The sequence below is a fragment of the Colletotrichum jinshuiense genome, chromosome 11, assembly GCF_051148585.1.
Source record: "Colletotrichum jinshuiense chromosome 11, complete sequence".
NCBI lineage: Eukaryota > Fungi > Ascomycota > Sordariomycetes > Glomerellales > Glomerellaceae > Colletotrichum > Colletotrichum jinshuiense.
In genome coordinates this window covers 768,661-780,125 of record NC_139304.1, presented here as the reverse complement: position 1 = coordinate 780,125, position 11,465 = coordinate 768,661, and the positions used below count along the sequence as shown (strand labels likewise).

The 11,465-nt window shown below is 48.3% G+C and overlaps 1 protein-coding gene across 1 annotated transcript; it reads right to left on the bottom strand.

Annotated features, from left to right (window-relative positions):
• Positions 1-348: 348 nt before the first annotated feature.
• On the bottom strand, positions 349-6,120 carry EsH8_XI_000133 (RHS repeat-associated core domain-containing protein; the record flags this gene model as incomplete). Its single annotated transcript, XM_083274041.1, has 6 exons — positions 349-1,633; positions 1,827-3,000; positions 3,409-4,109; positions 4,899-5,362; positions 5,678-5,711; positions 5,999-6,120. The coding sequence occupies 6 exons, from the start codon at positions 6,118-6,120 to the stop codon at positions 349-351; spliced, it is 3,780 nt and encodes a 1,259-aa protein (XP_083120377.1).
• Between the last annotated feature and the right edge of the window lie 5,345 nt (positions 6,121-11,465).

Genomic DNA, 11,465 nt, shown 5'->3' with positions numbered 1-11,465 from the left:
GATCCCTTCCCTCTCCTTTTGCTTTAAAGCCTGCTGCTGGTACCATTATAGAACATGCTAAAGGAGCCTAATATATACTATAAAAATAGCTTAACTGTCGCTCCATTATTGCCTAATTTCTAGCTGCAATCTACTTCGTCTTTCTAGATAGCCTTTTTGCTTCCGTTTAGTTTTTCTAGGTCCACTAGAAGCAACAAGTTAGAGCTTCTAGCACTTACCAAATGGACAGTAGAATAGATAAGATCCTAGTTACTAAGAAGAAGGCCAGAGGCTAGGGTATTCCTTAGGGTAAGATACATTATATTACTACTCTAGACAGGGAAGTATAACGTTACAAATGACCAATTCTCACCAGTTATCGATTTTGTAAAGTTCCTCGTAATCATCCCCGGAGATCTGCATCCTCGTGTCGTCGAAGAGATCGAGCGTATTTCCATCAGTAAGCATCGCAAGACTCTCTCCAGCAATACCAGAAGCCTTCTGCAGGTCTTCCAGGCAGAACCTGTCCAATGCCCGCAAGAAGTCATTGCTAGTCGAACCCGGGAACTTTGTGCACTCGTTATTTGTGATAACGCGGTTGATATCCTTTTGTAGACCCTGCAGCTCATTGACGCCGGTCCTGATCTCTTTGTTCCTATCTCTCATGTGATCCTCTTTTTTATTGTCCGAGAACAGCTTGATGTTCGGGGTATCGCGAAAATGCGCCATCAGTTGGCTATTCTCTGATTTATTAAAGCCGTCCATAGCGTCATTCAACTTCCCGCGGATCCCGGTGTTGTCAAGCTCTAGTTTGTACAGGATCTTTTTCCCATCAATTAGCTGTTTTTTGGTCCGTGTTGCCTCTCTACTGCGGTCTTTCATAATATGAGTATTGATAGGCGGCGTGTAGGGAATCTGCTCTGGCGGTTCGACAACCTGGCCTTGCCCGACGTTCTGCTGTTGCGGAATGTTTTGTTGCTGCTGGCCATGGGTGAAAGGAAGGTTTCTCAGCACTTTCTGATTGTATGGTGACGTTTTCAAGTTGTCTTCTGGCTTTTTCTTCATCGTGCCAGCTGGATCGGTATAGTTGACCGGGTCATTGCCACAGTAGCAAAACAGATTCAGGCCGTCAATCGTCCCGATTGGATCTGGGGATATCCACCGTGCGAGCCACGGCGCATAGTACCTGGCATTGCAGTAGTAGAGTCCCGTTTCTTTGTCCCTTTCGTACGCCGCGAATCTGTATTTACGAGCAGCTTCTCGTTGTGAGCGCCGGAGAGAAAAAGCGCTTGATCCGAAGGGGTGGTATTCCTCGTAATGGACGATGAGTCCCGAATCGTCCAACTCCAGCTTGTCAGATGCTTGGTACCTGAACAACAGATGGTTTTCTCCCGGTTTGGTCATGTCTTCTTCTGCAATGCCCACGACTTTCTGATCAACACCGTGGATGAGGTGATAGCGCCTGGCCTTGTGGTAGTTGGACTGGTCGTCCTTGCAGGTGTAAATGTGTAGGTCGGTCAGGTACAGGGTGTCTTTGAGCTTCCTCGGGACTTCTGACCCCGAAGAAGCTCGCTCTGTTACTTTTCGCACCCTCTTCCCGTCTCTGTTGTACACATACCAGGTAGTCTCTGGCACTCCCTTTTTCTTCACCTGCCTTGAGCACGACTTCAGATGGTTGAACGGATCCCAGGCCATCGAGTGCATCCCTCCAATAGCTGTGGCTTGCCCTTGCCTAGCAGACCCGACCTTGTCTTCATCGCCATAGCTCCAGTGCTCTGTCTTGCCGCTCTGGGTAGCTGAGCCTGTTACTGCCCTCATTCTCCCTGGCCAGGCTCTTCTCCTCATACTCGTACTTGCGTGTCCAATGCTGCCCCATTGGCCCCGCGTGGTGTGTCACTTGACGGATATTGTCAGCTTCGTCGTAGCTATACTCTTCCAAGTATCTGCAAACTCTCGCCTTGGAATTAGGAATTCCAAAGCTGCCCTTGCCAGCACCATCTGCATCGGCGTTCTCACGGCCCTCCGCGGCTACAAGGCGACCAATAGAGTCGTATGTAAACGAGCTTGTTGCGTTAACGACAGTGTTGTTGAAGTAGAGAGTTCTTTGGGCGGCATCGTTGGAACGGATGACTCGCAGCATAATGTCGTACGAGTAGCTTGTATCCTCCAGCACTCTCTGGTCGGCTCGACGCACAAGCTTCTTCCGAATCAAGGCCCTGCTGAGGGCATCGTACTCGAAGGTAGCCAAGACACCATTGCCATAGAGTATCTGTTTGGTCCGCCCGTCTGCCTCGTATATCACGTTGGACATGTAGTCAACCCAGTTTGTGCCTTCGTGTCCATTGGATCTTTTCCAAGCCACTTTCTGGAGTTGACCGGAGATGCCGTAGTAGCGTCTCGTGAGCCCGCCATCTTCGTTCTCGGAAAGCACGAGCCTGTCCGATGCGTCAAAGGTCTCACGTCTTGTATGAACTGCTGATTCCAAGCCTGGATCCTTGTTCCAGTCAAGGATCCCCTTGAAGTCAGCCGCGAATTGGGTTCTGTGAGCCAGACAGTTCCCTTTGAAATCGAAACTCTTGTTCTCACGGACTCCAGACTGATCACAAATCGTCACGACTTCCCCACGCAGGTTCAGACGCTCCGCATCTTCCAACTTGTCTCCATACCTGATGGACTGAGCCAGAATCTCGGTCCCACCATCCTGCGAGAGCAGAAGGTCTGTCTCTCTGCCTATGCAGTCATACGTTGTCCGCCGCCTCCAGTTGCGGGTATCGACTGCGAGAACAGGTCGATTCATACAGTCGAAGAATGAGAATGCTGCTCCTGTGTCCATGCCCACGCGGAACAGTACCCGACCCAATAGATCAGTCGTAAGTGCCTCTACAAGACGGCCTTTGCTGTCAAGTGTCTCTGCCAAGTGTCCCGCTACATTGTACACAAGTCGTGTCTTGGATTTGGCCGCAAGGCGATCTTTGATCTGAAGAACTGGTCGTTGCTCAGCATCGTAGTGTGTCTCGTCTGCTGTTTCATAGTACATTTCCGACTTCGTGGCTACAGTCTTGGTTTGAGTATCATTACTCAGTAGAGCTGATGTTTGCCAGCTGGGGAAATAATCCTCTCTCGGGAGGGGGGCAATATATCGTCCAATGTCCTCATCTTCCGATGGGTCTGCCACTAGCACATTGTCTCCTCTGTCGTAGAAAGTGTCTTTGTATCCTTCAAATTTTACTTTTGAGAATGCACGATCCGCGTAGATAGTGCCGATTAGTCGAGACAGGGGATCATAAAGAAGGGTCTCGGCCCCCACGTGTTTGTTAGACGAGGGGGGAACAAACTCGTGGGAATTTGCTAGAGATGGTTGGAAGATCCTGACTGGCAAGCCTCTACTATTCTTCAAGGACCATCGGCCCATGTTCCACATCAGCTTACTGGAAGCTGTGTCTGTCAGAGAAGCTGTCTGCATTTCGATGAGGTTGCCATCGAGATAGGTAATATCGATGGATAGATCGGCAGCTGTGGCACCATCCACGTAATGAACCCTTCGTGTGATGTCAAAGAATTCCAGCTGGTGACAAGTTGTAGAGGTATCGGAGGTAGCTCTAGCTGGAACGTCACGATAAAAGCGATAGGCGGTGGCACCTCCTATCAACTGTAGAGCATTCTCTTGGGTTGGGGATGAGAAGAATGCCTCTTTCTGGGATTCCGAGGGTGTAGTGACGGTGGTTACCAGGTTGTCACCAAGGTCCTCCTCCCGTTTCCTTGATCGTGCTGATGCTACCAGCCTGCTCAAGGCATCGTGTGCGTAGAAGACCCGGTTGCCATTTGCGTCGACTACGCGGGATAGTGACATGCACCAATAGTCCATGTAAACCTCGACAGTGTTTCCCATGGCGTCAGTAGAACGTCGTATAAGGATGTTATAATCATCCATCTGGACCGTTGTGCGGTTCAAGAAAGGGTCTTGGGAAATGGTGGGTGTATAGAAGGACTTCCGGGCAGATATGAGCTCCTGGCTTTGATCAGGACTGAAGAAGGTTTGTCCACTGGGTCGCCACCATGATCCAGCAACTTCATTGCTATGACTCTTGATGTATCCGTAATCCCTCATCATAGTCTCAAAGCTCGAGCCCCTGGGAATGGTGCCCTTGGTCACGGCTGCCTCCAGCCACTCATTACTACCAACAAGTTCATGGGTACTATGAATGACCGAATAGGGCTGACATTGTCCGAGTGGAAGTGGCTCCTCTTGAGCCAGTCCCTGATCTCTGTAGTAGGTCTTTGTCTCTTCGGTCTTGATCCGAGATGCTGGGAGAGTTGAAGGCAATAACAATTGCCCGGTGTAAGGGATCTCTGGGAGATCCTGTAGCGTCTCGCAGGTATTTCTTGAAAACTTTGCAAATGCCATCGGAATATCTTGGGATGTGCAAGAGATACCAATGATCCGGTAGTTGCGCGAAATGCAAGGCATAGGTTTCCGAAAACAACCCCCCGACTCATCATTGATCGGTTCGGATAGCATGTGCTCGGAGTATGTCAGTAACGCGTCCGCTGGCTCAGCATGAGACACATTCTGCGAAGTGCTGGCTCTCCCGTAGGAGATAGTCATAGACTTGAGAGTGTCATTGTAAGAGTTTGTCTCGAGGATAAGCTGGTGGCTGTATATCGGTATCGAAGCTGGCTGTCGGTCGCTCTGGGCGGAGAGAACCTCTCGAATTACGCAGCGGTATGTCCCTGGATGAAGATCGTCTGTTCTTGGTGACAGTTGAAAGACTTGATGCGCCGTGTCCGTGACTATAAAGGGTTTCGCGGCCACAGGGCTATCATCGTCGTCCAGGATTTCCCGTCGGAGCTCTACCCCCTTGAGTGATCGGCAGAACTCATGAGTGCTGGCTATATCTGTCGGATCGACGGATGCATACGACTCGAACAGGGCGGCAGAGCTGGCCCGAGGCAGAGCCCTGTCAATAGGGGACATTGCTCCTGTATGGTACCACGTCTTGGTGAGGGTTCCTGGCTGCGAGAACTGGGCTGGGGTGCCGACATTGAACGTGTCAGACTCGAGGACCTCGACCATGCCGAACCCTCGAAACTCCTTATCAGCAGCATCATAGTATCCATCATGATATGTCAGAGTCCTAGTCGTCACCCGCTCGACCACGTCATCCGAGATCGTGACCTGTCTGACGCACTGCACCGGGAACCCAATCTTGGTGGCCCAGGGCACGTTGGATTTCTGATCGCGGAGGTAAAACCAGTTGGACGACTTGTAAGAGACTTCCACACGTGAGCCAGCCCCATTCTGATAGCTGGCGAGGCAATTCGGCTTTGGTCCAGGGGCCAGGTCTACGTAGTAGAGCGTCTGTAAGGAAACTGACCCTGGCACCTTACCAGTCCAACACAAGCATGACGTGCCTTTGCCGAACAGATCCAGTGTCGACACACTGCTAAGCTGATCAACGCTCGGGAATTCATGCAGGATCTGCTTCTTGCTCCAGCCATTGCCTGCTTGGAGGGAAAAAGGTACTTCATACCCCGCCAAGGTCCGGCTTCTCAGTAAATCGCTAAGCTCTCCGAGTTCTCCTTCGGGAACAACACTGCTAGCACTACCGACAGAATGAATGGTCTCGGAAGCCTTCAATACCACCCAACGCTACTTCATTTCCCGACGGCTTCGGCCACTACAGGTTTACCAACCTACCTCATAGAAGGCCTCCCACCCAGTTTCAGCGGCTCTGAATTCAAACCTCTACAAAACTACAGGCAACTTGAGTCAAATGCAACTGAGCACCACTCAGCAAATAGCCGCAAGCCAAAGCACAGGCCGTATCATATCGAATAAAACTACAGGCAACGTCTTCAACACCCGTGCCCTGCTGACGGGACACGGTCTCTTCTTTCTGCCGGATGCACTTTAAAGCACCGCGGATATGAAGCGCCTTTGTCAAAGGTAACAAACTCACTTTCGACGCAAGTCGAGGGGCACAAAGCTAAAGAAACTAGGGTCCGGTGATATACGTACTGCTCCGTCGTTGGGGACTCTTCTACATCTTCTGCATTACTGAGTTTTGTAGAGCAGCGATAGGCAAACTTGGGCTTGGTTGGCTCCTTTCCCGAAGCCGCACTAGCTTCTAGTCTTAACATGTCTTGGCCGAGTGGTTCGGGGAAGCCGGTTTCTCTACGTTGGTTCTTCAATTCGAGTCCCCGGGTAAATACCCTCTTGGAGATCATTTCCCAATTGAGTTTAAATGTCATTATCACAATTAAGGATACAGGGTCGTGAACGCCTATTGCTCTCAACCCAGGACAGCAGGAGAACTGCATAATATACACGCCGGTCCCCGGCCATAGCTCTGTTGCGCCAATCCAAGCAACATTCTAGCAATATTTGCAAAGCTCTCTTCAGTCGCCTCTGGTATCTCTTCAAACTCCGTTAATGGCCAATAGCTTTCCCGTATAAGTGTCGGGGAGGTCACGAAACAAAGGGGTGAGCGACCCTTGCTATCTCTTGAGTTCAATTCAATAGAAGCTCCCATCCCAAGCAGTAGGCGGACGCCATCATCGTTTCCTAAATGCACGGCGTGCAGTAGAGTTGTCTGTCCAAGACCGTCTACTAAGTCAACCCTTGCTCCTCTTTCGATTAAAAACTCAACGGTAGCCATGTTGCTCTTTCGCCCCAAAGCCAGCCACAACGGTATCCAGCCATCTAAGCATTGGACCTTGACATCGCGTTCTCTCATCTTAAATAGACCTGAGATTCCCCTTTGGCTCCGACAACCTCCTAGAAAAGACGGGGTTAATCCTGAGTAGTCTTTAACCTCCAGATTGCCTCCCGCTTCCAGTAGCAACTGGCAAACAACTTGATGCCCCCAGAGCGAGGCGGAATGTAGCGGCGTTCGTCCATTCTCATCTTGAGCCTCGATATTGGCTCCCCATTCGATGAGTACCTTGCAGATAGCAGTATTTCCAGTCTTGCAAACTGCATGTAAAGGTGAGACGCCCCATCTGTCTCTCAGGTCGACGTTGGCGCCTGCCATAAGCAATAGTTTTACAATTCTCTCATGGCCAAATTCAGATGCAATGCATAGTGGCGTCCGGTCCCAATAGTCTCTGCCGCAGTCCAGTTCCGCCCCTCCTTCAATCAGGACACGAACAAGATTCTCATGGCCTTTGCATGATGCAATGAGCAGTGGGGTAGAAATAAAGTCTCCCTCTGAGTTGGGACTCCGTCCATTTTTAATCAGCGCTTCTGTAACCACTTGAAGATAAAAAAATACGGCAACTTGCATTGCTGTCCATTTTGGGGGGGTTGTTGGCTCATAGGTATCAAACGTTTTTGGGGGAAACTCAAGTACCGCGCTTGATGCACTCACGTTTGCATCTTTGGCCAAGAATTTCAAAATGGCCGGGCTTACCACTGCCGCTATGCGGGCGTGATGTCCCAATGTACCGGCAGCATATTGAAACAGGTGGAAATATTCCATATAGTTTCGAAAGAATTTTCTGTATGACTGCGTGTTTTTAAGATCCTAGAGTTCTTCGAGCGCGAGATAAGAAACGCATGCATCCGAGATATACGAATGTGCATCTGGGAAGTACTTTGCTCGCGTACAGTCGGCTTTGAAGTATTCTTGTGTTGTGAAGTGAATCAGCCGGACTATATCGCTCTCTTAGTCGACGGTGATTAACCCTGCACAAACTGACAGGATTACCTCAATTTTTCGCAGGTTATCTTCATTAAACTCGATATCATTCTCTTTGATAGGGGCGTGTTGAAGCTCCAATGTAGAAAGAGGCCTCTCTGCATGAACGATCCATGTTAGAGTTCTCAGGCCGAGATCACGGAAGCCGGGCGACAGATCTATAATCCTTGTCATTACTCCATCATATGCCTGATGTAATGTGTGTTCTATTTCGGCTCCTTCGAGTTGATTATCGTGCAGTCGATTAAATGCGTCCATAGCGGCTCGTAATTCCGTTGCTGAAGTTTTATCTTCGAGCGATTCCAGATAGAGATGCGCCAAAAGAAACCTGAAGGTTGCAAAGCAAGTGTAAAGTTCGACCCGTTTCTACTTGAATGATACTAACATTCCATCTACTAGCCTCTTGATTCTGTCTTGAATTTGTTCCCGCAAACCGGGAGTTTGAGAAATACTACTAATTCCGCTACTTGTATAGCTGAGAAGAAGTCCTCTAGGCTTCTCCTTAGATACAGAGCTACAGGGGAACAGCTGCAAGGTAGCAGGGTGCAAGTAACTATATCCCAAGGGTTAACAGCGCTAGGTCTTAAGGACAGGACCTATAGAGAGGGGGATTATATTAGAGTTACAAAACTAGGACGGGGCTGTTAGGGGGGCACCAGGGGGAACTAGCGCCCTACTAGCGCCAACGTAGAAGACGGAGTATAGTTAGTCTGGGGTGTAGGGCAAAAGGAGCGCCTGCAGGGCACTAGAGGATGAAAGGAGACAGATTCAAATGACAGTCACCACTAGACTCTATGTAATCAATCGACCTCTTCACTTAGTACGCAAGAGCCCTAACATAAAGGGTTGATGTAAGGTCTGTCAATCTGATTATATTTGTCTGATAATGCATCCTTCTGCCTTGTCTCAAATTGCCGTAATCAGGCCAAAAATATAAGCCCTGCTTACTAGTATCAGGTTGGTTGGTGTAGATAGGGTTAAAGTTGCCTTACTGTTTACATGCTACAGGATGGTAATGAACTTTAATAGCTTAGTTGCTTATCATCTACACTGCCTCTATATACAGTTGTCACGAGGCGAAATCTGGGCAGGTTGGCACACTGCTGTATTGACCTATTTGCGAAGACTTGAAGGTGAAGAAGGGAAAATTCTCTACAGCGGAGCTGGGCTGGCTGTCCGTCCCTTTGTGGGCGGCAACAAACGGTCTCAAGTCACGTGTCTCGTCACGTGACCTCAAAGTCAGCCTCATCCAGTGGACCCCTGTCAGACATCAGGTATAACCCAAAGTACCACACATACAAGTGTGGAGATCTTCACTTTTGTGTGTACATGGTACAGCGGAATATCTTTGACAACCCCCCCGTGCGTTCCACCAGCGCCGTGACACAATATTAAGCACATGAGACCTTGCCCCACTCAGCTTGAGGGCTGGGCCTGCATTCGGTATTGCCATTAGAGTCTCGAGATACAACTGTAACGTCTCTTCTAACCGGGTAGAAGTTGCTTTCAGAGAAGGAACACTATTGACAAATGAGAATATTAAAAACTCTCGATGGTTTGAAAACTTACGCAATAGGTATGCAGGCCGTTCGCCTCGCAGCCCCCATTACCTCCCCAACCATAATTGCAATAATTCCTCGTCTCTGCATAAGCAAGAGCAAAGAAAATAGGAGTAATCCCAAGGAGTTTCATTGTAAGAGAAGTGTGTCTTAGGACTTGTGAGTAGTATTTTAGGTAGCTAATAGCCAGTTTTTAAGAAAGAGGGCAGAGGAAGATATATATAGTTATGTATTCTATCTAACTAAGAATTACCATGTGTATTACAGAATACGAACCGGAACGCCCGGATATTCCAATTTATTTTAATTCTAATATAGTAACACTACGTTAATTTAACTAAACATCCCCCAGGCTTGACCTAATTAGCTTAAATCTAACAGAAGGCGTACAAACAATAGCTAAGGCACCACTTAGAGGTCACAACAGCCCCAGTCACAATAGTAACTAAAGCAATTTTTCTTTAGGTGTACCTGAGAGTTCCGCAACATCCGAGGTCCTTAGTATATGCAGCCTCTTAAAGCTTGCCCTTATTAACCTTCATTTATATTAAAAGGATTATATAAGTATTATTAGCCCTGCTATATTGCCTGTGTTCCATCTGGGGATATACCTTAATTACCACCTCTGTGCAGTTCTGAAAGTGATAACCCTGGCCATCCCACTAACCTAGCAATAGGGGTAAAGCAGGACAAGTCTCGCCTATTAACAAATCCAGCTTGAAGTTTCCCATTATTAGGTAAGTTGTACTCTACCAAGTAGGCCATTTCTATGACCTTATCACTAAGCAGTATGTAGGTCATTTAAATACACCGTCTGTAAAATCCGAGACTCCGCGTGACTTGAGATCTTGAGGCTTGCTTTTACTACCTGTAATCAAATTTGTCAAGAATTATGTTTGATCCCTGTCAAACTTAATATTAGACTTTTATTCTAGTATATGTTGTGGATTTTCGGTTTATATTCTCTTCACTTCGTTCGGGGCGCCGCGGGAACCGCAGCTTAAACCGACCCGGATGGCTACCTTATACGCTCTCCGCGGAGCCCCGTCGCATAACGATGGTAATCGCACGTTTTTTCGGCGATCCATAGGGGTTGGGCCGAACGGATAGTTTCCATCAGTTCGCTTCTGCTCACCCTTATTTTGAAATTTAGCCTTGCTTAATAAATACAACTCTTGGAGTCCAAGTCAAGACATAGCGGACCGGTATAATTAGACCTGATGCGAAGTTAGTCATCCTTTCAACCAAAAAAATTGCAACCATAGCCACAAGCGTTGCAACATAAAAGGCCCCCTCAGAACTTGTCTGTCTCGGGAAGGCAGAGCAAAACAGTATCCGGAATGAAACCAAACGATCAATCCTCTAATACAACAGAGAAATTCTTCAGCTAGAGAGACGAAGCGCGCAAATGCGATTAGTTTATAGGATGCAGGAATGGAAAATGCGCCGTTGCTAGCAATGGCAGACAAATTCAGGACTATTGCTACACTGCAGCTGTTAGATTGTACGGGTAACCAGTGAAGCGCAGTTGTAGGCAGGAGAACTGTTGAATATTAGAGGCACGAAGTGTCCTCGACACTTGGCATGCGGCACAAAGTGCCCGCTGTCGGAGATAGATCCACATACATTGCTGTAAACAGCACACCATTTGACCCATGCAGGGGTAGGCCTAATATCCTGCCTACTTGCAATGAGTCAATGTGACCACGCTTAGATAGATGCGTATTTAGCTGGCCGAGACAGTGGCCACATTGCTCCTTTTACCTCCTGAGTAGTACGAATATACTCAATTCCAATTAATAGTCACACGCCCTGCTGACCGCCACCCTGTTGTCGTTGACAGTTAGCTGAACGCTCTAAGGTGGGGGATGGATATACTCCAACGACTCTTAGCAAGCGAGGCGGATGTCGTATCATTCTAAATAAGCGGTTGATAAGTAAGGGCGATTAGCAGTTGAGGTCGGTTCCAGGGCGCAAGAGAAGACGGAACAAGGTATAGACACAGAGTGCGCCTCAAATCGAAAACAGAGTTGTTCACCACAGAGAAATATACAGTCAGCACCTATAGCACAGCACGGCACGGCCATTCTGGCATATAGAAGATGCACCTTGTTCTTTAGATGCAAATCACTTATAGCTCTGTGAATTGTTATCTGAGGACACATTGGTTGTGGTTTGATTAGATCATTAAGACCTTCGCTAGGACCATACAAATTATCGCTGGCTT